This window comes from Balaenoptera borealis (genome assembly GCF_965194805.1).
Source record: "Balaenoptera borealis genome assembly, chromosome: 2".
Lineage (NCBI taxonomy): Eukaryota > Metazoa > Chordata > Mammalia > Artiodactyla > Balaenopteridae > Balaenoptera > Balaenoptera borealis.
The window spans coordinates 125,754,317-125,780,161 of NC_138867.1; the positions used below are offsets into that span (position 1 = coordinate 125,754,317).

Sequence of the window (25,845 nt, forward strand, 5' to 3'; positions counted from 1 at the left end):
TCAAATGATGCAACTGTTAAAAGCAAAAATCAAACACACTGACAAATTAAATAACAAAACTTTGTGGATTGTAAGAGGCTATACAGATATTCGTGGATTGAGAGTATCATTATCAATAATATTGCCCAAGTGAATAATGAAAATATATTAATCAGTTATAGGATGGGTATCAGATGCTAATATTATTCAGGGGAGACATCAAATCATAAGTATCTCTTGCATGTTCTTGGAGTGTGACTCTCCAGCTTGTCAGATAACCCTTTCTGTGTCAAACCTAGTGGCTTCTTCACTAAGAGGAACTCATATTAAAGCAAACCCTTTCAGGTTAAGATCCACAACGCAATCATTTTTGGACTTCTGAGAACTGTCAAGAGAAGAGGTTTTCTTCTGGCAGATAAACCCCAGGGTTTGCTGCAATTCAGGAACATCTGATTTATCGCATCTTTGCAGGAAGATTCCTTGGCAAGCCTCACTTCTCTGGCTCTGTGTGTGGCAAAAGCCTGATAACCTAGTTTCCTCATTACCTTAATTGGCTTGGAACTTCTTCTATGCTTTCTCCTACGAATGAGCTTTTCCCGGTCCTGGAAAATAGATTAACGACTTTTCAGATCTTGAGTTGGTACATATTTCCCCGTAGGGTTTTTTTTTTTTCCCCCAAAGACAGAGTTGTTTTTCCCCTGAGGCATTACATATTTCTATTTAAAATAAGATTATGTTTTATAAATTTTGGCAACTTTGGGTTTGATACTTAAGTATTTTCAAAGGAAGAATATTCTACAACTTTTCCTGATTATGTGGATCTGACAGCCTCACAGTCAGGAAGTACACTGTGTACACTGTGTTGCTAATCAGATTTCAAGTGTTTTACACTTGAAATCAAGAACAAAATAGTCATTCATGTTCTCCCAAAGCACAATTCTTCAATTTTCTCAGATCCCAAATTATTTTAAATTTAGGTGTTGAAAAAAATATTATTTTATTTTAAAGAATAAAACATTCTGTTCACTTAATCACTTGAAAAGCATAGAAAGCTATCTTTTGACTATGCTTGGATCCTTGTTCTCACCTGTAGCCTCTGAAAATGGGAAGAGGGTATCTGCTTGGTTGGAATCATCTAGTGTTTTCTTTTTTTGGAGGAGAGGGTGGTCCTTGTTAGTTCTGGGAAATTCAAAGAATATCTAGAAATAACGATCGATTTCTTAATTCATTCTTTTTGTGAAATGAGATATCCTGGGACTTAGGTGTTCACCTGCTAAATACTCCATATACTTACTGTACAAATTCAAAAGTGGATGGAGGGATTTCCCTAGTGGTCCAATGGTTAAGAATCCACCTTACAATGCAGGGGACACGGATTCGATCCATGGTCTGGGAGCTAAGATCCCACATGCTGCAGGGCAATCCTGCGTGCCACAACTACAGAGCCCACGAGCCACAACTACTGAGCTTGCGTGCTCTGGAGCCCGTGCACCACAACTAGAGAGAAGTCTACACGCTGCAATGACAATCCCGTGTGCCGCAACTAAGACCCGACGCAGCCAAATAAATAAATAAATAAATAAATATTTTTTAAAAAAGTGGATGGAATAAGTGATACTTATGTCTCCTTGAAAGTCTGGTAGACATGCCTCAAAATCTCAAAATTCTGTAAGAAACTTTTAGCTTAAACTCAGGATACTCAAAGCCAGCAAATTCCTGGACTAGTGAATCTGTGAGATTTATGAGTTATTAAGGATGTGGAAGTGAAGTGAGGGGCATAGAGCTTTGAAGCGCATGTTTAACATAATCTGGTTAAGCCAGTGGTGTTAACTTTGTTGATTTTTCACCTTTATAAGTAAAGTAATTTGATCATGCAACCTTAATATATCCAAAACTTCTAAAATTTATACTTAGATGACCCTCCAAACGTAGCATATGCATTATAACATACACTCAACATGGAAAATTTTAAAAGGGTGAACCATAAACAATTATAAAGCAGAATTTATAATCTTTTCTTCCCTCAATGGCAGTAAATTATCTTGCTCACCCTACTCTGGAGACTACTGCCTGAAACTCCTCCATCACTAGTTCACCTCTGTGAGCCTTGGCTTGGTCCTGAAGTGAAGAGTGATCACAGACGTCATTCACAGAATAAAGACAGAGGCAAAGAGGAAAACCCAAACACATATACAGGTCTCAGCCCAAAGCTGTAGGTAACACAGGCCTCAGCCCGATGCAGATGGGAGTAACAACTGCTTTACCTGCTTCAGCAGGTACTGAAGTCACAGTCAGAAGATCTGGACTGGAATTTCAGCTGTTATGTCATTATGATACTGTTGTTCATTTGACAAATATTTATTAAACTACCACTATGTGCCAGACACTGAATCAGGTGTTGGGAAACAAGAGACCTATGGTCCTGTTATTGTAGGCAAAATATTTAATCTCTGAGCCTCAGAATCTTGATACTGGAAAGCAATTATAAGAGACATCACACAATCCACCTACTCACATTATAATGCATTTGGGAATTATTTTAATGTGCTTTGCAGCTATTATTTGTGTTACCAAAATTATTAAATGCTTCTAGTGTATGCTGATTTCTTGGCTACTTGTCCTTGGAAACAGCTTAGAGTTTATAGATTAATCAAGACCTACCCTTGTGAGCTCATCAATAATGTTCTGTTGCTCAATGACCTGAAGTTTTAGAAACTCTGTCTCTTGTTCTTCATTAGCTTGATCGAGGTCATTCAGAGATTTTAATTTCTTCAAGGGTGGATGAGATGTAATTTTTTCTCTCTGGGTTGAAAAAAAAAGAAAGTTTAGGCGGAGACTTTGAAAATCCCAAACTTTAGTGGTTAACATAAAATATCTGTAGCAACTTTATGAGGCTACAGCTAAATGTGAAAATGGCCCAGCTTCAATACACACACACACCAACTAACACCGTCAAGTACATTTTGTCTGCTGTAATAGGTGGAAATCATTGGGAATGTCTGAAGATCTCTACAACTGGAAGGGAAGTCTGTGAAGGAGTACGGTAGCACGTCACCTCTATATATAATGCAAATGATGGCATCTATTCTCAGTTACTATGCAAGATCTTAGGAGATGTGGGGTACCCACTGTACGGTTCCACAAAGTGCACATTAGTGAAATTCTTGGAAGGAGGTTTCTTTTTTTTAAATTTTATTAATTTTTTAAAAAGTTTTAGTGACGTTTAGTTGATTTACAACGTTGTGTCAATTTCTGCTGTACAGCAAAGTGACTCAGTTATATATATATATATATATATATATTCTTTTTCATATTCTTTTCCATTCTGGAATATCACAGGATATTGAATATAGTTCCCTGTGCTATACAGTAGGACCTTGTTTATCCTGGAAGGAGGTTTCTGTGGCTGAGGAGCTAGGTTGAAACTCTGCTTCTCTATTTTGGAGCTTTTGGAGAGTGTACAGATTCCTGGAAGTGCTCCCATCGTTCGGCAAAATTTAGAAACCCCCCAAAATTCAGAGCCAGCAACCTTCTCTTAATTTCTTCCTTATGTGTTCCTTGCTTACATAAGGGAAAAATCTAAGCTTTCACAAATAGCATTGTATTTTAAAAATAAACTGGGAAATACCAGGAAGTCAGGTTAATAGAGTAATAAAAAGAAGGAAGCTGCAGTTTTGCAGAGTCTGTGGTACACACCATTTCTGAATTTTCCTTGGTAACGGCTTTTAGCTTCTCTTCCATGCGCTGCAAAGACACCACCAGTTCATCATTTCTCTTGGCGAGGCACTTGTTCCTTTCCAGAAGAGGTTTACATTGTTTTTCAGCTTCCCGCACGCGTTTTAACTGGGAAGACATAAGAGAATGTGTCCCTTGTGTTTAGAGGCTGAAAATAACTTCATTATACCAAGAGCCACCAAAAAGAATGTAAAATGTAAGGCACAGAGCATGATATTTTAAACACAAACATCCAAAAATGATGTAAAAAGTCCCTAATACTAATAAGAAAATGAACACACAAAAGGAAATGGGCAAAAGACAAAGGGCAAATCACACAGGATACCCAAAAGGCCAATAGATATTTGAAAGTTACTCCACCTCATTAGTAAGAAGGAAAATAAAAATGAAAATCCTACAATAAGAATATACCTCACACCCACCAAAATGACTAAAATGACCAATTATCTTTGCATGTTGACAAAGACATGGAGAAACTACAACTCTCATACATTGTTGGGGGGAATGTAGTTGTTAAGACAACTGTGGAAAACTGGTAGCAACTGCTGAAGCTGACTGCATGCATACTCTATGATCCAGTAATTCTGTTCCTTAGTATATTCCCCCAGATATGAACACGTTTTCTCACCAGGACATGTAGCAGCACCACTAACAGCTATAAATTGGTATGAAACAACATTAATGTCCATTAACAATAGATGAATATATATATATTTATCATATAATTGTATATACATATTATATCATATATTGTTTATACTTTTACAATAAATATATAATTATATCATGTATAATTGAATATGATAGAAAGTGAAAATGAATGAATTTTACATGCAACACAGTGGATGACTCTCACCAATGCAATGCTGAGCAAAAAAGCCAGACACAAAGGAGTAATTATCATATGATTCCATTTACAACATATTTTGTTGTTGTTGTTGGTTGGGCTGCACGGCTTGCGGGAATCTTAGTTCCCCAACCAGAGATTGAACCTGGGCCCCAGCAGTCAAAGTGCCGAGTCCTAACCGCTGGACTGCCAGGGAATTCCCTACAACACATTTTAAAAATGGCAATAGACCTCTATAGTGAGAGAATTCAGTATAGTGGTTAACTTTAGAAGGATGGTGATTGAAAGAGGTCACACAAAGGGGAAGTTCTGAGATGCTGGTAATCATCCACTTATTCACCTGGGTAGTGGTTATATGGGTGTTTCACATTGGGCATATTTACTGAGCCATACCTTATTATTTGTGCACGTTTCTTTATTGTGCTATACTTCTATAACATCGTATATACTACTATAACAAAATGTTTAAAAAATAATAAAATAAAAAAATTTTGCTTAGAACTCACCAATTCATTTCGTTCATCTCCAAGCAAGGTATTCCTGTCTTCTAATTTTCTTATAGTGGCGTTCAACTCAGCTATTCTCTTTTGATTTCTTCGCAAATCCTACACATGAAAATTAAAATTAAAAGTATTATTTCTTCAATAATACTTTTCACAAAATTTTAGAATACTGCTCATAAAAGTAATAGGCTTGGTTCCTTTCATTTGGCTCATGAGTTGAGAGTAAAATGTTCTCTTATTCAGAGAAGAGTAAATATTTACCCTATTCCAATCCCCAATATTCACTGCTTGGGTTTAAGATCAAGCCTGCTTGAAATTGTAAATGAATTCCATGTGGCAGATACTCCCTGGAGCCCTGGCTCCTGGCAACGGAAGTGGTAGATGGTTGGATCAGTTTATGAGATCTGTGAGCTGTGAGACCAAGGTCACGCTGTGATTACATGAGGTTCATGGTTACATGAGGTTCATCCCTTGTGTCACGGCTGCACATTGCTTCCCACAGCCTAGACAGATGTCCTGCTATTACTCTTAGCCAAAGAGAGGATAGAGCAGGATATAAGGATGGGATTTGCAAATTCCTGCATACCCCGGAGAAAAAGGTCAGACTCAGAAGGCTGGCGCGTTACCTTCATGTATAGAAGACAGTAGATTATAGGACAGACTTCACTGGTAGATTCTGCCCAGATCAGCTGGCTTCCCCACTGGCATAATAGTCATGGAATCACTTTACACACAGCAGTCATAGATTAATTCTGTGCTCTAGAGTCCATAGGACCTATACAGTTGCAATTCCATTATCATCTTACATTTTGATAGTGCTGTACTGTTGACAAAGCAGTTTCACACACGCTCTATTCCTTGATTCACAATATCCTAGAGGATTCAGCAGAACCGGTAAGATTCAGGGAAGTCGTTAAGTTGTTCAAGGTCTATACTAATATGTATTGGATGCTGTGTGCGAGACACTATGCTCTATATTTTACATATCTTTTCTTCTAAACCTTAGACCAGCTCTATGGAGTACCACTATTGCCTCTATTTTACAGATGAGGAAGCTCTGAGCAGTCAAAGGATCTGCCTAAGGTCACACAGCAAATGGCAGATCCAGGATTTAAACTAAAGGGTATGACTCTAGAGCCCATTCTCTTGACAGTTTTACTACACTGCAGGTAAGTGTCAGTGACAGAACTAAAACTTTCATCTGCTGAATCCTAGTTCAGTATTCTTTCCACCACCTACTGGGAGATATATATATATATGTACACACACACACATATATTCATAAATTATTTATTAGTCAGTTCTAAGTACTACTTTGGAACCTACCTCTGTTCCTAAAAAATACATTGTCATCTTTTTTAGCACTAAATAATTCGAAAGGTATAAAATATGAAAGTAAACTATATACAAGCTGATTTCTATCACTAAACTTCTGAAAATAATTTCTCATATAAAATGATGAAAATCCAGGAAAATAAGTGTCAAACTCAATCAGACTTGAAGCTTTCAGATGATGATTATAAATGGTTTAGTCTTTTACACAGTTATACATTTTGACCCCTGTACATGATAACCATTTTTACCAATTTTCAACTCAATTGTTCATACAAGGGAAAATGACCAGTCTTGCCAAGAGGCAAAGTATTTTCATCTAATTTATGATTCATATAATATGCTGATGTTTGGACAGGTATCACGGCTAGAAAAATTCTATAAAGGATTTTAAAAGATATGTAATTCTCTTGTGATCAGCTAATGCAGTACAGACCACTTTGTTGTCTATGAGTTTAGAAAACCCTGCTCCCAAGATACTTGCTTGTTTTATAGTAGGAGATGGAATTGATTGCTCTGTAGTAAACAGGAAAAGAGCTTAAGTGAAAAGTAAAACTTAGGCGCTAAATAAAAGATGACTCCTGAGTTTTTAACTTCAACTTGAATAGACTTACAGGACTGCTGCAGTGTTCAGAGCCATCTCCTGCCCTTCCCGGAATTTCTCGTTTTGGACTGCTCATGTTACATTCAGCCTCCTTGACCAGAAAGAGCTGTTCATCCAAAGCCTCCTTCTGCAGCTGGAGTTTCTGTACATAGCCTGTTTGGGTCTCCAGTTCCTTTTCCAGGGAAAAGATGATCCTGTCCTTGGCTTTGATTTCATCCATCTGAATTAAATGACACCCATGACATTTTATTTAACAATGCTGCAAAGAAATGCATTTTTACAGTGGCATGAGCTTAACTTTTTTTCTGCTGATTGATATAGGGAAAAAAATCATGAATATGACAAATATACTGAATTCAGGAATCAGACAAGGCAAGAATATGTAATGAACGGCCATCCTAGACTAATTAGGTGTCAAGGAGGGTAATTTTTTCTCTCTAGTATATCCTATGTAGATGCTGTGATTCAATATATTGTTTGAAACAGTCTGGTTTGGTTGGATATGGAAAGCAAAAGTTAACTTTAAAACAGTTCATTAGTGTTAATAAAGACAGATGCTAAATATTCTACCACAATGTTTCCCAGGACAATGTGTGATGTTACCTGCTGTTTGGGGGAATGACTTTTGAGTTCAGTTTAAATAGCAGTAACAACTATGAACGGCTCATTTGTAACTGAAGAAGCTACAGTATTTCCAGTAGCCTCATCATTTCCTAAGGCCAATATGTTTGCATTCAAGTGGTGAATTTGTCCTTCCATGGTTCATGTTGTATGGCTCTTTCCATTCCTACCCATTTTTCAGAGCAGCCAGTTCTTAGCAACCATTTTACTATTACAGTCAGAAAATCATGGTTGGGACAAGAACCGGAATAGAAATTACCTGGTAATATTAGTCACTATTTTCCCACCTATATCTGTGGGATATATTTATTGATCCCAACACTCATTTTTGTTAAGCTTGGGCATGGCCTCAGAAATACTTCTCAACTAAAGGCCAAAAGCATTTGATACCAGTTGATCAGAGGTCCACTGGACTGAAAACTTTTTGCCATCCCTGGGTGAGGGCTAGTGAAGTTAATATCTATAAACAATCTCTGAAGAAAGCATAGCCATTAGGTAAAACCTTTCTTCTCATTTCATTATATTCCATGAGAATCTTAAAAATGGAAATAGAATAGACACATTTAATACAAACAATACTATACTGTTCTCCTCTTTATAAAAATGTCTCCTTATATATAACAAATCACTTGGTATAAATCTTTCTTTGCTGTGTTCCTAAGACCAAAACACATATTTATATATATTTGGGACAGAAACTGTGTTATACAATCACATCTTTGCACATGTAACTCTCTGTGAGCTACTGCCTCCAAGTCACAGGATAAAATTTTAGATCATTTTTGGGAGGCCATAGTGCTGTGACATCATCTGATAACTTGGCAAGTAATCAAACACTGTCTTGTTAATTTGGGAGTAAAAGCATTGTCTTTATTTTATCTCCTTGCAGGAGACTTGAGTCCAGTGTTACTCTCATCTAAGTTGCACGTTCCTTTGTTAGATCTGTCATCTATGGTTTATTTCCAGTTTATCATAGCTCCAGATCTGTATGCTCCTAGCTGGTTCTTATGCACCCTACATAACTGAACTGGCTGGGAAATCACCCCACTACACCCATATAATCAGCCTCATCATTATAACTGAAATTTATTGATCTTTTTCTACATTCAAGGCATTCAGAGCCTTACATACCTTGTCTAATTTTATAACAATCCTATCATATAGGTTCTGTTATCACCATTTCACAGGGGACGACTGAGGATCCAAAGGGTTAAGAACTTGGTCATGGTCATATGACTAATAAATGATGAAGCCTGATTTAAAATACAGTCTTATGACCCTAGAGCCCATTCTATTTGGCACTATGCTATACTTATGCCAAGGTTATCCTTCCAGCATTTTCCCAAAGTGGTTTTCTGTAGAATATCCAGTACCTAGTGTCAAGGAGTCTCTACTGCATGCTGGTTATAAATATGGACTCTGGTTTCAGAATACTGAAAATCTTCCAAATTTCGAGTTCTTAGATGGGGAGGGGGTACATATCAGAATTCCCTGGGAAAATTTTCTACACAGAATAGCTCCCATTTCTCTCCTTTTCAGTTCCAAAAATAAAACTGGGTGTTGCAGTAAGAACAGGATTAGAAGGAAAAAATGGAAGACAAGTGCATCTGTATTAATGAAAAAGTTTCCCCTGTTTTTCTGTTTGCACCCAATTTTTGAACAAATCGTCAGACAGATTAGATTTTACATTGTTATTAAGAGGGGTTTCATGTCTGCTTCTGCAATGTGCTGGTGAAAGGAAATCATGAAAAAAATTACAGACCAACAGGTAGATATATTTGTAGATTTTACATTAAAACCATAGACAAGCAAAAATATTTAATGTAAAGCTTCCTTTTCATTTACCTACCTGCTGACTCCAGAGTTCACAGTCTTGATTCTTTCTTCATCAGCAATTGTTGTCTTAAAAACCAAAGGCAGTGCAGAGACCAATATTTCTGCACTGTGTTTGGTCTTTATTGTCAACTAATGCGATAGTATGAATTGCAGATAAAGAATTTGGAAAGTGTAGCAAAGGCAACATTTTACAGTCACACTGTATTGCAGTACAAAGAAAATCACATGTTTAGTTTTCTAAAATGTTCTACGATAACCATTTTTTACATAAAATTGAAATCCTAGAGATATCGTCTAAGGAACATAATTGGAATTCTTAGAATATAAATGCTTAGACCTGGCACACACAAGAAGGAAAGTGTAGTTTTTCCTAAGAAAATATTTTTAGAGAAGCATAAAGTACACTCGAACAGGTGATAGTTAATATATAACCAAGATATAACTAATGCTAAACATTCTGAATATAGATGCATATAAATACTTCTAAGACAAGGCCAATCTGAAACATTATGGCTTTCACACAATAATTCTATTTGTTTTACTTCTAAGCATAGTGAGAGACTGACGTGGCTTTTGGTCATACATATTAAAAAGAAAGACTCAACTCAGCAGGGGTTGAAGTAAGTCTTGGAAATTTGTAATAGCAAATAAGCTATTTAGGAATGACATCCAATTTAAGAATTATAATGGCCCCTATTTTGAATGGCCCCTGTTTATTCTGGGAAAGAAGATCCATTTGTAAAATGACTAGCGGTTTTATAGCTCTATTTCTTGCTTTCAGACACGGCTCCTGGAGAGAAGACAGGTGAATCCCAGAGGAAGCTCCCAGTGGCTGCCATTTTCAGAGCCCTTGAAAGCCAAAGAAACTTCCCTTTCCCCTGTAAAAACCCCAAAACATTTTATAAATGGCAAGCCTACAAAACATGCTGATTTTGGAAGAGTTCATAATTCAGAATATTTCCATGGACATCCAAGAAAACAGGAGTCATTAAACCCATACTCTCCATACGCGTGGGGCTGGAAGAAACCAGTTTTCATGAGAAAGGTGACTCCAAAATCTTTTACCTTTTACAATGCCAACTTTGGCCTGGGCGCATCTACTTATCTATTGACCTATCTTGTATCTTGGCCATAGCACTAGACAGAAGGAGGGCACTGTTTATAATCCGCTCATGAAAAACACCTGAAAAAGCAAACCCCACAGCGCTCTGAAGCCTGGAAAGAGAATGGTTCTGCCCTGGGTTACTAACCAGCCTCCGAATATCCCGCTCCGACTCCCACTTGATCTTGGAGATGGCTTCTTGGTGGGACTGATGCTCACTCCTGAGGTCCCCAGCCTTGATTTTATCCGCTTGGATCATATTGCTTAGCGCCTCATCCACCTGCTTCTTGGCCGTTTTCAGGTCCGCAATTTCCTGTAAGAGCTTAAGGCGCTCTGCATCAAACAGTTTCCGGGCCTCCTCGCGGGCCTCGATGGTGAGCGCTGTCCTTACTTTGTCGCTGCTGCCGTCCCGGAGCGCACACAGCGCCGACTTGAGCCTCTGGATCTCCCCGTCCCGCACCTTCACTGTCCGGGCCATTTCCTGCTCGTGCTGCTTGATGAGATTCTCCCGCACGGCCTGCAGCTCCTTCATCTTCTCCTCGTGGAGCTTGGTTTTGAGTTCCGTCACCAGGACCGTGTGCTTGCGCTGCTCCAGCTCACGGATCCTCTTGGCTTCTTGAGTCTTCTCTCTCTCGAGTTTAGATACCTGGAGGCAGAGAGGGGAAAGGATGAAAAGAGGTGAGCCTCATCAGTCAGGCGTGCTCCGAGGCAGGACTGGCAGCTCAGACCCCTGTAATCTCTTCATGCCTCGTCTCTTTTCAAATTCCAGCCCCCTGTGGAAGGAGCGAGGGGAACCACAGGCCTTTTAATGCTGGGAATGCAGTGGGAAAGGAGGAAATACCCGAGGGTGCTCACGTTACTTTATTCAGACAAATAGTTGATGTTCTGGGGCCTTACTGTTCTGTGTGGTCTGCAGACAAGCAGCACAGGCGTCACCCAGGGGCTTGTCAGAAATGCAAGGGTTCCATCCCAGACCTAGGAATCAGAGCCTGCAGTGTAACAAATCCCCAGGTGACTGGTGTACACATTAAAATTAGGAAGCGGTACTATAATAGTCTTCACCCCGGTGAGGAGTTCGAAACAGATCACCTGGAGAGCTTTCTAGACTACACATCCCTAGCAAGGTCCAAACTGCTAAATGTGAGTGTACCGGGACGCCCAGGTTGGTCCACAGTTCAATGTTATGATCAGGCTAATAAATTGGTGCCTAAAGTGATAGTATAAAATATTCCTCTGCCCCCTTTTTTTTGGAAGAGAAGCTAATTGCTGCTAAGGGGGAAGTGAGAAATGAAGACAGTTGATATGTCCTCAACCTTACCTTTCTTACTATGGCAACTTGGTTCCACCCCCAAAATTATTACAGATCCACACACACCAGCTCAAAACCCTGCAGTGCAGGGCCCTGTGCTAAAGGCGTTCAGTGGCTGTTGTTATTTCTGCTACATGGGTGTCTGCATCCTTCACTACCCCGCACTCTTATCTCCCTCTCTCTCCCACCTAAGCCAACACTCCAAGGAATTTAATAAAGTATTCCCTCTCATCTTTTCACCTGTCAGGTATTCTGGTTTAAAAAATTCTCCTGTGTTTTGTACTATTTCTAATGATAATATAGGTCTCTTCATAGATTAGCAATGGCACTACCTTAATTTGGCTGTGAGTCCGTCTCTGATTCAGTAGATCAGGGTAGGGCCCCAGCATTTGTAGCTTAAAAAAGCCTCACCAGGCTCTTGTTGTACTGTCCTCCTCCCCCCTCCTCATCTCTGCTGCCTGCCTTTCTTTGTTCTTCTGTCTCTGTCGTTTGCACGTACACACGCACACACATACACCCACACAGTAACCTGGAAAAAGGGAAGAACTGGGCAGCCCCAGGAGTAATATCTAGGTGAGTGATACTGAGTCTCTGCCAGTTGTAAATTTAGAACGTTTCATAAAATAATTAAGAGCCCTTCCAGCTGAAAAGTATTAAGATCCAAATTCCTTATTGAAGCCATTGTAATTATAATGTAAAGTGTCTGAGATTTCACTTACCTTAACAGTTTACCTACCTTTAGCTAGAACAGGATTTTCTAAGTCCACATGGCATTTTATGAATATTTTATTTTAAAGGCACAGCAATTATTCCCATGTAGGTTATTCTAAAAGAACTCAGGGCACAAGGAGACTTGGCAAAATATGCAGCCGGGCATCCCCAAATGACTGTCCTTGGGTCTTGCCTCCAGCCTAGGCTCAGGTCCCCTCCCGGATACCCTTTAGTTCATATGTTCTAGAGCTGTGCTGTCCCATGCGGTGGCCACTAGCCACACCGAGCACTTGCAATATTGAAAATCTGAATTGAGCCCTGCCCTAAGTGTAAAATACATACCCGATTTTGAAGACTTAGTATGAGGTAAACATTAATATCTCATTAATAATTTTTACATTGGTTACATGTTGAAACTATAATATTTTGGATAAATTAGGTAAAATAAAGTATATTATTAAAATTAATTCTGTTTAGTTTTACTTTTTAAAATTGTGGTCATAAGACATTTTAAAATCACATATGTGGCTTGCGTTTGTGGCTCGTATTATATCTCTTTTGGACAGCATTGCTCCAGAGTTCTTGGAGGTTCATTTAATGAACCGAACTTTCTTCACACTGCTGCTGACATTCTCTTAGTAAAGTCCTGTTATGATCTGATTTATGTGCCAGGACTCCTTTCTGCTGGGGAATAAAATCCCAACATGTCAGCTGCATCTTTCAGCTCTCAGAAGACTTGGTTGGACTTCCAGCTCCCATGTCAACTCCTCACTCTACCTCTCCAGGCACGGGGGATTATCCTATTTTCTGCACATGCCCTACATCGCTGTACCTGTGTGCCTACCTGAGTTTCTTCTTCCTGACCTGCCCTTCCCTCAGCTCCTTTTGGGATCCTTTCATTCCTCATGACCCAACTAAATGTCACCCTCTCTGATCATGACACCCTGATCACCCAGGACCAAGCTTATTTCTCCTGCATTTGTCTTCTCAGTGCAGTTTGCTAATACCTCCTTACTGGTCTCTTCCACATTTTTCTTTATGCTGTATTTTTTTTACATACTTGTCTGTCCTCACCACCTCCTCTCCTACCTCACCTCAGACTGGAAACTCCTAGAAGGCTGCCAGTGAGCCTTGTTCATCTTTGTCTACCCAATGGTTGTCAGCACAACACACGATAAGAAGACAAAGAGTATGTGTGGAATTAAAGAATGTAAGCCAATATGTTTCCCTGGCTAGCCTCGTAACCAGAGGCAGGAATAATATATCCTGTCAACGTTTTAGAGAACATAGGCTTGCACTGTTACCCAGAGCAGCCCTCATCCATCCCTTCCCTGTATAAAACAATAAAACAAAAAAACCCCTAACATATAATGTTTGCCTGTCCTCTGTTTGATGTTTCTCTCAGTGCTTCAGTGATGAAAACCTAAATCTAACTTTCCATTTTTCTACAATGAACTGAAGAAGTATCTTCTAGACCATGAGTGGGCAAACAACAGCTCATAGGTCAAATCTTTCCTGCCCCACCCCCAGTCTTTGTTAATAAAGTTTTATTGGAACACAACCAGGCCCATCTATTTCCATATTGCCTATGGCTGCTTTCACGCTAGAATGAAGTTGAGTAGTTCCACAGAGACTGTCTGGCCCACAAAGCCTAAAATATTTACTATTTTGCCCTTCACAGAAAATGTTTGCTGATTCTTCTTTTAGATAATGCACTTTTTGACAAGAGGGGCCTTATTTTTCACTGATTTAGAAACTCTGTAATTTACCTTCCATCTAGGACCTTGGGGAAGTTAACTTTAGCTTGAATGATAGGAAACTGATCATCTTCAATTTCAGCAGGACTATTTATGTTCCTTAGGCATTTGGAACAGTATCATGACCATTAAAAGCTGATAGGTAACAAGTTACTAAGGGAATTTTAGCAACTCTTCCTAAAACAATAAAAAGTTGTAGTGAAAATGGATAAAGGGTAATGAATTCTGGGTTTGTATTTTGATTTCATCATCTGCTGTCTCTAAGAAGGTTGCTTTATCCTGAGGATCTTTGATTACAATTTTAAAAATACCTGTAAAAGAATTATTTTTAGGATTAAATTAGATAGTGAATGGGAAAGTAGCTTGAACTGTAAAGTACTATAAAATGTAAGGTAATAATATTATTATTGGATATAAGAGGAGATACTCTTGATCTAAAATTATTTGTCAGATTCTCTGCAGGTGCATTAGATTGTACCACTTTGTGACTCTGTAATTTCTCTCAAATTTATTTATAAACACTAATCTTTTAGATTAGTATAGACTGGAGAGGAAATGAATGAAAAAGAAAAAAAAAGTGAAAATACAGGTGTATGGGAAATATATTCCAGCATGAAGACAAAACTAACACTGGCCTTTTTGTCTATCACATAAAAGGAATCCATAGAACTCAAAGAAAATTCAAAGGTATTGAATTACATTTGGCATTTTTTTATGTCTGCTTATTTTGGTTGTCATGGAAGCTGTCATTTTTGGCAGGATTTCTAGGTATGATTTTTTTAGGCTTGGGAGAAGAGTTTCACTGTGAAGGAGATACAAAGAATGTGACTGACATCTGGGAGGAAAAAAGAACCAATAGAAATTTTGTAGTAAAATCATTTTCTGAAAATTATTTGCAGCTTAGATTGCACCACTAAGGAAACAGATCTTAGTATCTTAATGTAAATCATGAGAATGAGTATACGACAAGATGAAGAACTACCCTTGAGTAACAGTGAAAAAGTGTGAAGATGATAATACTTTGAAATGGAAAAAATTATTTAGTTGATTGGAGAGAGAATCAATTTTGTTAGTGGAAATGTTTTATAGAGAAAAATTTCAGCTCGATCACGTAAAGAGTAAGCATTCATTGAGGGTTTAACTTACTATGTATGGGTTAGGTAATTTTTTAAAGGCTTTACACCTATCAGTACATTTAACCTCCTAGGCAGCTCTATGATGTAGGTAGTATTTGTTGCACCTGAATTTCTGATGAGAAAAGAGGGAAACAGGCTCTACATAAGCACAACATAAAGAAGGCTGAGCAGAGTCCAGTGTGGGCCAGGAGCCAGGTCAGGTCAGATCCCAGATCTCCTAGTTTGCTCTGAAACCTTGGGCACGCTGGGGCCCCTGACTCAGCCTCAGTCTCATGTGTAAACTAGAATTGGTGATATCCTTCTCATATGATTGTTGCGAGGACTGACTTCCATAATGTAGCAAAAGTCCTTTGGAAAGGCTGGAACACATGGGAGGTTAATAATTATTAATACATGGTAGATACTAGATATTAATTTTGATGAACATTATAGCATATATTAATATTATATCATGCAATGGTATACTAATACCAACAACAACATAAATCTAAATACCCATATTATGGTAGTAAGACGAATGTTACTATTATTACATTATCAAGACCATAGCAACTATTTTCCTAATAGAAAGAGATGTTCAAAGATAACATTTTCCTCAAGATGTCTTGAGTCCCCTGGTGGCGTCTAATCTTAACTGGGAAGACACCTGGATTATGTGTACGAAGAAGGACTGGGAGTGGGGTGGGACAGGGCCAGGGGGTGAGCACTGAACAGAGCTTTGAATGGTACACTTCCCATATCCCTTTTACCCCAGAGGTGTTATCAAAAATAAAAATAAAATAAATAAAGATCATTAGGAAAATTTAATCCGGCTGGGGAAAGCTTCCACTATGACAGAAGGAAGAAAATTCATGACTAGCCCTCCCAGGCCTCACATTAGATTTTCTTCTTCTGTCCTCATTCTGTTCTGGCCTTTGAAAAATGCCACTGTTAAGTTCTGCCAAGATAAAGAGGGTGGTGTCTGAGCTTTAATGTGACCTTAGAAATCTAGGATTAAACATTGGACAGCCTGTCGAAGATAAGGAGGGTTGAGAGGTTATCAAGACAAGACAAGCTAGCAAAAGGTTCAGCTTGGATTATCTGCATCGCATGTTGCTGGAGATCTAAACTCACGGTAGGCTGGCAGGGATTTTCGTGGGCACTGAGTAACTCTCCAACAGGAGATGTGAAGAGGGAAAGGCTGCCGCCACAGGAACTTGATCCATAAGGGAGATTTTTTTTTTATACAGGCTGGGGAAGTAATAGAAGCTTCTCTCTTTTCATTTCTTGCTTTTAGCTACTTAGGCTTCCTGAAAATAAAACTAAATTTGCAGAAAGCAAGAAATACTGGATGCGCAGTGTGGTCCCTGAACCTGGAAGCTCTAGAGTACTAGCCTGAGGGTAGAGAAGGTTGGCTGGTTTTCTGAGAGTGCCCTGGAGGCAACAGAGTGCGGTGGAATAAGACAGCATTACCTTGATCACTGCCTCAGAGAAGATGGGAATTCCCATTTTGGCTGCTCTACTAGCTGTGTCACTGGGAGCAAATGAGTTACATGGTTAGAACTCATTTTCTTTCTCAGTGAAATCAGAATAGTATCGCATGCTGCCTTCGTCCCAGGCTCTCTTGTGAGGACTGCTTGGCAGTCTACAGGGCTGTCCAAGGTGGCAAGTGCTGTCTGGAGCCGAATCCTCCCAGAGCCTGCATCCCAGGCCTGTTGCCCCACTGCCCCTACCCCTGGAGCCCGGTCCTCTGCTCCTGCTTCATCCCCTCTGTGCCTGTGGGGTTCACCCTAGCTGCAGGCTGCCTCTGAGGGAGAAGACCAAACCCTGGGGAATCGGGTGGGTGGATTTCACATCTCACAGCAATCCCTGGTGTGCTTACACACCCTGAGCAGCGGATCATGGTGTCCACGGAGCAGACAGACAGGGAAATACCATGGCTTAATGGCTCAGTGCTGCTCTAAGAAAAACAGACCTGGGTGGAAATACTTTCTCCACCCAAGCTTGGGGTTGCCCACCTAAATAAATACTATAATGCACTTATCCCTTGGGGTTGTTGGGAATGTCTTAAAAAGAACCATGGAAATTCATTCAGCAAGTAGGACATGTCTCCTACATGCCCGGCAGCAATGCAAGCTCTGGGGATACCTTACTTAGGGGATCCCTTAAGCAGACATGGTCTCTTACCCATAGAAGCATATATTTCATTGGGGTGGGGGCAGCAGGCAATAAACAAGCAAATAAACGAATAACATAACTTCAGACAGTACAGAGTCTTGTGATGAAAGTATTACAGGGCGATGTGATAGAGTACATGGAACTAGGGGAACAGTGTCATCTAATTCGGTGGTCAGGGAAGGGTCCCGAAGAGCTAAAGCAGTTTCCTTTCCTAACTAATCCCGACCGTTTTGCAAGGACCTTAGCTCTTTTATGTTGTCTACAATCTGCTCGTTTTATAGATGCACAAGTGCAGGCCCAGAAATGACAAGATCATCCAGCGTAAAGACCCCACCCTGGGCTTCCCTGGTGGCGCAGTGGTTAAGAATCCGCCTGCCAATGCAAGGGACATGGGTTTTAGCCCTGGTCCGGGAAGATCCCACATGCTGCGGAGCAACTAAGCCCGTGCGCCACAACTACGGAGCCTGTGCTCTAGAGCCCACGAGCCACTACTACTGAAGCCCGCGTGCCTAGAGCCCGTGCTCCGCAACAAGAGAAGCCACCACAATGAGAAGCCCGCGCACCACAACAAAGAGTAGCCCCCGCTCGCCGCAACTAGAGAAAGCCCACGCACAGCAACAAAGACCCAACGCAGCCAAAAAAATAAGAAAATAATAAATAAATTAATTAATTTTAAAAAAAGACCCCACCTTGTGTTCTTTCCTATCCACCACAGGCTCTTCACAGTTATATCCTCTTGGCCCTTATGCCTGGAGTCCAGTCAAGATGACCTACCTATCTGCATGGTTATTCCTATCAGCGATTGGCGTAACTTTTAGATAATTTCTACTCACCAGAAGTTGACTGTGTCTAGTATTTTTGTTTCATTTCCCTGCAGTGGAAATGCACGCATCTGTGGGAGAAGGATAGGGGTATGTTCCCACTCCCTCTCTCACTTTGTTTCTCCCTTTGAAATTTTGCACAATAGTGTAAAGAAAAGTTCTTACATTCTCTCTTCCTCTGCCTAAACTTTTCAGTATTTTCCAGACCTTCACATATTTTAAGCATAGGCTTTGCAAGACATGGAAACAACCTAAGTGTCCACTGATGTAAAATGGATAAAGAAAATGTGATATATCACACACACACACACAATGTTATTCAGCCATAAAAAGGAAGGAAATTCTGTCATCTGCAACATTATGCCAAGTGAAATAAGTCAGATAGAGAAAGACAGATACCGTGTGGAATCTAAAAAAAAAAAAAAATTAGAGCTCACGGATACAGGGAATGGACTGGCGGTTGTGGCCAGAGGCAGGATGTAGGAGATGGGAGAAATGGGCGAGGGGGGTCAAAAGGTACAAACTTCCAGTTATACAATAAGTAAGTTCTGAGGATGTAATGTACAGCATGGCGACTATAGTTAACAATCCTGTTAACAATATTTGAAGGTGGCAAGGAGAGTATATCTTAGAGGTTCTCATCACAAGAAAACAAAACTTTGTAACTATGTGAGGTGACCGATACTGACTAGATTTATTGTGTAATGATTTCACAATTTATACATATATCAAATCATTACGTTGTATACCTAAAGCAAATACAATGTGATATGTCAATTATATCTCAATAAAACTGGGGAAAAAACATATTTAAAAAAAAGAGCATTGGCTTGGGAGGAGAGAGAAGGGGAGTTGAAGACTCAGCTCTGTCGCCGACTAGCATGTGACTCTGGGTGAATTGCTTTACCTCACCGAGCCTCGGTTTCCTCATCTGTAAAATGTGGATCACAACAATGCCCACCTCAGAGAATGATAGTGAGGATGAAGTGAGATAACTGAATTATAACACAACATGTTTGACACTAACTCCTCAAAAAATAACACACACATACTTAGGAAGTAAACACGACTATTATCCCATACGACAGATGAGGAAAGGAAGATGCGGAGGGATTTCATAACCTGCTCAGGGTCACTCAGGCGCTAAGAGAAAGAGCTGGGATTATGTCAGGAGGAAATGCAGTTCTTACGGTGTGTGACAGATAGTAAACATTCAAAAAAGTATAGCATTTGTGACTCTGCTCTACTACAATGTGTTCTGCAAATGTCAATGGGATGATTTGTCTTTCTGGAAAAATGAGTAATGCCCCATCGCTCCAAAGGTTTCCGCTCTTTAGCTAGTCCACTCCCCAGTGGCTAAATTGTCATTTTATCATCATGGCCTTGGAGCCAAACTGAGAGTGTGAATTCACATGTTGGCATTGTTCATATTCTCTCTCTTAAAGCTTGGGCCTTTGGAAACACAATCGTATTTATTTTAATAAAACTGCTTTATGACTTGTTTGCCCTCTAAATTCCCTTTGCTCTTTGGGGAATGCTGCTGACAGGCGGTGAGGCTTTGCTGTCACCCCTGTGCTGGGATTGTAATTAACTGCCGCGGAGAGGGAGACTGGGGAGGGGGCAGCAAAGGGGACAATAGGGCAGTGCTTTTATTCCAGGGTCTGGCTTCTCGTCTCTTGTCAGAGGAAAGGGAGATTACCCCTGACCTGCTGGCTTAGACCCCAGGGCCAGGCCCTGGATAAACAGGCAGGATAAACAGCTCTGTCTGCGGTCAAGAGTTACTCCTTTTAAAAGGCTTGAATGTGTGGAAAATGGCAGGGTGTGGTCTGTCGGGCCTCGGCCTCTTTAAAATCTCATGAGTTTGCTCTCTGTAAATCAGCGGCAGGTTATGGTTGCAGGTCTTTAGATGGATAGGTTTCTTCCCGTGAAGGTAGTTTGTCATTCTGTTGTTTCTACAATTAAAGGAGTCTGCCTCCCTTGAAATGTTATGTTGCCCCAGGGAAAGTTAAAACCAATGAAATGTTTATAGATTGTCAACCTGGAAGGAAGCATGGAGTGGAGTGTTTGTCAACGTGAAGGCAGAGAACCACCTCCATGGGGATTGCCTGGACTGTTTGCTGGAATTGCAGTCCTGCTCCTTAACCCAACTACTTTATCAGAATCCCTGGGTTGTGGGCCCAGGGATCTCAGTTTTTAATAAGTTCCCTCAGGTTATTCTAATGCCCAGTGATGCTTGAGGGACACAGATATGGAGAAACAGATTCAGTCACTGAATTACAGATCGAGGTATTGAAACACTGAAATTTGTCTCCAAGGAGAGATGAAGACAATATTCTGGTTTTCTGACTCTTACACAAAAGTTTTTGGGTTTTGTTTGTTTCTTTGTTTGTTTTCGTTTTTGGACATCACATTCCTTTTAGCTTCGTGGAAACTATAATATCCTTCACAAACTTTACATTGGGGTCTGGTTATCCAAGGTCAAGGCTTAGCTGAGACAGGAGGCCAGGAGCTTTGGCCAATCCAAGCTTTATTATTGCTCAAACCAGAAGAAATAGATTTGGGTGAAAATAACTAATTAAAATGTAATAGTAATGTCAAAGAAGAAGAGGTAGATTAAAAAGAATACAGATATCTGTTGGTTTGTGATCTATAGCTTGATCAAGAACATTTCCTTACTGCACAAAGCGTTATCTCTTTAAGGCAACTTTATGCTGACCTGGTTGTCTCTAGTTTGCAAAAATGTCTTATGCCTGCCACATATTTCAAAATGCTTTCCTGTCCATGACCCTGTTTGATATCCATACCACTCTAGTAAGATAAGTGTTAGCATATTCATTTAAGGGATGAGATTCAGAGAAGTAAAGAGACTTTCTTAAGTCTAGTTAGCAACTGACTCAAGCATACAGCATTTTAGAAGAGATATTACTATGAATTTTTTTTTCAGAGTTTGCTCTCTGAGCATCTGACATGAATTTTCTCATGTACTCCGCATAACTCCTTTTTGTACTTGTCTAACTTAAACCTCATCCCAGCTCTACAGGATAACAGTATGTGACTGATGAAGAAGCTAAGGTATAGGGAAGAAATCACCTTTCGGTCATGTCATTCATCTACTCATTTAACAAATATATGTTGAGCTTTTCAGTTCTGGACATTTATCTAGGCTCTAGGAATAGAGAGGTAAGATGAGACTCTGTTGTCATAGAGATTGCACTTGACTGGGGAGAGAGAAGCACTAAACAAGTGAATAAATAAACATAGAAATTGCTCTGAGATGAATCAAGAAGAGGCAGGCCTTAGGGAGTACGTGGGTCCAGGAAGTGCTCTGTTTTGGACACTGTGGTCAGATGCTTGTACTAGAGCTGACACCTGAAGGAGGTGAGGAAGGAGCATGCCGCTGACTGGGGAAGAACAAGGGCAAAGGCCCAAATGTGATGGGCGTATGTCTCCTGCTCCAGCGAAGAGGCTGAAGCAGAGTGATCTGGGGGACAGCAGTGGGAGATGGGCCTGGGAGACAGCTGGAGGGAGAGTCCTGCAGTGGTGGGGAAAGTCCTGTGACTGAGAGGCAGGAAGCCTTTGCAGGGTTCTGAGCAGTGGAGTGACACCAGGGACACATCTGAGAAATGCCACAGGGGAAATGACTACAGAGGGCAAGGGTGGAACCTACCCAAGGCCGTATGCCTATTAAGTGTCCAGAGGTGTTGGTGGGGGCAGGTGTGGTCTCAATTTTTACATCTGGCCCCCTGGGGGGGCAGAGCTCAGCCCCACGGGCAGGTTTTTCTCATGTTCTGTGTATCCTGTGCTCAACTCCCTCCTGCCACACACAGGGAATCTCCCCCTGTCCAGGGGTTATTGCCCTCTCTGGCAACCAGCAGACAGGAGCCCACTGAGGCAGGCCAGCGGGCAGAGCCGGGCCAGAGCCTCCCAGGCTGCAGCCTCGGGGAGCCCCACTCACCTTGGACTTCTCTTGATGCAGCTCTATCTGGATGTCTGTGAGCTTGGTCCTGAGGTCTTCGTTGGCAGCTTGAAGGGCGACAATGAGCGCCTCGGGCTTCTCGCCCTTATTTCGCCCTTTCTTGGACATGGTTCCTTTCGGAATGGAGTCTGTTGGTGTTTAATTCCTCTCAAGCAGGGGCTGCCATGTTACTGCTGCTTCTCCCGGGCGCGATGGCTCAGCAACTACTGCGTGCTGCCCCTCGGGAAGGTCTCCTCAGCCGCTGTCCTAGAAGCCCTGGGAGAGGCAGAGACAGCAGTTACCGCTGTGACCAAGACCTGGGCCATGTGCCCGCCAGGCACTCAGCCTGAGCCACCTGCGCGAGCCCCCTCCCGAGAGCTCCCGTCCACTTGGTGCATCAATTTAGGGCCGGCTTTCCAAAGGGCTAGTCTGGTCATGTCAACACCCTGCTTAAAACCCTTCAAAGACCTATGAATACATGTATGAGTATATCTTTCACATCTCAGAGTGCTCTTTATGCCTGAACCTGCCCATTCTCCAGGCCTCACCTCCTCCACATCACTCACTTATACCCTGGCCGTAAGGAATGTCTTTTTCTGATTCTTCCTCTCTTCCCATAAGGACTTTTCATTTTTCTCCATCCTCTGCCCAGCCTCCTCACATGGTCCTCCCCATATCCTCATCCTCACACGCTGCCACACAGACAGGTTAGTCTGACTAACCTTTGTGACTCCATCAGGTCTCAGCTGGCATATCAGTTCCTCCCCGAAGCCTCCCACCTTACCCACAGGTTAATACATGCCCTTGTTATTCAAGTGTGGTCACCTCCATAATCTGTAAGCTTTGTAAGAGCAGGAATGTGTTTGTATTTACAACTTGCTTCTCAGAATCCATCACAAGACCTGGGACATACCAGGCACTTAATTAGTATTTGTGAAAGGAAGTCACCTATGTGATGACCTATGGTCACCCTACAGAGAGACCCAACTTTAAGAAAATCTGATGCATAAAGATCTAGAATTATACAGTGGATAAACTGGGAGAAGTGGGGATTAATTATGCTGAGTTAATTGGGTCACTCACTTATTCATTTAGTCAATAGGCTTGTATATGTTGTGCTAAGTACAGTATGTTGAAATTGAAAGTGTTAGCTTTCCAAGGCAAAAACAACAACAAACTTTTATCCCTATCTACCTATCTATCTATCTATCTATATCTTCATCATAATCACCATCATCTATCTGATAACTGCCGTAAAGAAATAAACACTAGTTGTTTCAAAAATATAGACAAGAACTTTTCCTTCTCAAGAGAGAAGTAAGGAGTAAGGAGGGCTCCCTGAAGACGGTGGCATTGCCTGGAACTTGAGGAGCGGGTAGGATTGTAACAGGTGGAGAAACAGGTGAACCTTGGGTGAAGGAAATAGCAGGTGCCAACATACAGCAAACAGAAAGCATAGTAACTATTTTGGGGGAAATGGGGGCCTGATTAGTTACAACCCAGGATATGGCTGATGGGCATTAATGCTGGAAAGTTGCCTGGAAATGATAGATTCTGGGAGACCTGGTATGCCATCCTTAGAATTTTGGAACCTTTTATTTATTTATTTATTTTTCAGTAAGTAACAAGGAAGCTGCAGGAGCTCTTGGCAGGTAGATGCCCTAATAGAGCAGTACTTTGGCGTGGTTATTCTGGCGGCAGAGTGGGGGAGAGAATGAAGGCAGGGAGACCAGATAGAAGGCTATTAAACTTGCCAAGGTGAAGGATGATGAAGGCCTAGTCAGAACAGTAGAAAGAGGAGAGGAAAAAAGAGAGATGTATCTTGATTTACAAATTCTTAAATGTGTCATAGGAACAAGGAGGTAAGAAAAATATGAATACTAAACTGTTAGAGTCAATGCAAAAAAACATGACTAGATAAAGAAGATACTAGAGAGTTTCCCATGCAACCTTTCAGAAAATTGAGTATTGTGTACATCTAGGCGTTTCAGTCCAGAACTAAGGGGAATTCCTGCTGATGGCCCATATGTTCTAGCAGCTGCTGCTCTACCAAGACCCCTCGTATTCAGCCTTGAGGACCATGCTGGGATCCTGGGCTTTCTGCCATTTATCCATGAGCACTGGGGCCATGCCCTTTGGAGACTGTCCCTAGGGAAAGGGGATAGGCAAAGGTTAGGAAGTTGGATCCAACTGTCTCCAGCCGTCACGGACCCGTCCACCATAGTCCACCCTCGGCTAGATGCTGGAGTTGTCCTTCATGCTTGTTTTGCGCATGTTGTGGAATCATTAAAGTGTATGGCTGGGAGACTTCTAAGTGGTTACCATTCTTTGCTTTTAGAATTGAAATGAATTCAACAAGCATTTATTGAAAATTTGTATGACAAACACCACTAGGCACAAAGATAAGTAAGATAGTACTTAACTCCAAGCAGGTTCTGGGTGAGTAAACTCACACGTATACAGTTAACAGGTTTCTCTTCCTCTAGCTGCTCTCTAGATGTTGCTGGTCCCCAGGGCTTCGTCCAGGTTATCTCTACTGGCCCCACCTATACAGTTATGACTCTCAGTGCTATATCCATAGCCCTGACCATTCCCCACACCCCAGACTCATGTATTCAACTGCTTCCTTACCAAATCCACTTGGACATCCAATTGGTATCTCAAACCTAACCTAACTAACACAGAGGTCTTTTTTACTAGTTCCTCAAAAACCTTATCCTTCCCAAGTTTTCCCATATCAATAAATGGCACCAGCACATTCCCAGTTATTCCAGATCTAAGCTTAGAAATCATCCTTTTTTTTTTTTTTTTTATCCCTTATTTCCCTTATCCGGTCCACTAGGAAGTCTGGTTTGTTTTACCTATAAAATATATCTCACTTTGGTCAACTTCTCTCAAACCCCTATGGTGCTGTCACAACACAGAGGAAAGGGCAGTTTGGGAAAAGCTTCCCAGTCACTTCCTGGCCATATCGTCATCTTGAATGAAGAATGGGCTTTTCTAACTGGAGATACTCAAACGGCAGAGGAAGGAACTTGAGAAAAACATGGAGCCACACAATTGATGTATGTAGAGAAGGTTGTGAACTGGGAGAAGAGAGGCTGGGGTTAGATTTCACAGGCTCCTGAATAATCGATGATTAAATTTAATTCATAATGATTAGATTTCATTAGGTAGAAATGGAGAAACACAGCAGCCTTTGAATATAAGTGTAATAATAATAAAAGCTTACAGTGACTGATTGCCATGAGCCTGTCATTGGATTCAGCAATTAAAATACTGCTCTCATCTAATCCTCACTAAAAATAGGGGGGTGGGGAAATAAAATGATTCACAGAAAGATTAAGTAACTTGCCTAAGAGGACTGAGTGGAAAGCTGGTGAGGCCCAGATTCAAATCCAGGCAGTTTGAAACTGAGACCCAAGGTGTGTACCCTGGGC

General features: G+C 40.9%; 1 protein-coding gene and 1 long non-coding RNA gene across 12 annotated transcripts in view; one reads left to right on the plus strand and one right to left on the minus strand.

Moving 5' to 3' along the window:
- LOC309624596 overlaps positions 1–25,845 on the plus strand; it is a 467,785-nt gene that overhangs the window by 413,374 nt on the left and 28,566 nt on the right. The window lies entirely within an intron of this gene.
- JAKMIP2 (janus kinase and microtubule interacting protein 2) overlaps positions 1–25,845 on the minus strand; it is a 197,235-nt gene that overhangs the window by 46,025 nt on the left and 125,365 nt on the right. For 10 of the 11 annotated variants that reach the window (XR_014242000.1, XM_082382685.1, XM_082382680.1 and 7 more), the window contains 7 exons: positions 22,406–22,681; positions 10,708–11,205; positions 7,011–7,220; positions 5,068–5,166; positions 3,676–3,822; positions 2,641–2,781; positions 525–581 (listed from right to left, as the gene is read on the minus strand). Coding sequence is in view for 10 of the 11 variants with exons in the window: in XM_082382685.1 (XP_082238811.1) it covers positions 525–581; positions 2,641–2,781; positions 3,676–3,822; positions 5,068–5,166; positions 7,011–7,220; positions 10,708–11,205; positions 22,406–22,534 (1,281 nt within the window). In the remaining variant the exon portion in view is untranslated. The remainder of the gene's footprint in view (positions 1–524; positions 582–2,640; positions 2,782–3,675; positions 3,823–5,067; positions 5,167–7,010; positions 7,221–10,707; positions 11,206–22,405; positions 22,682–25,845) is intronic. The other variant, XM_082382683.1, reaches the window with a different exon arrangement.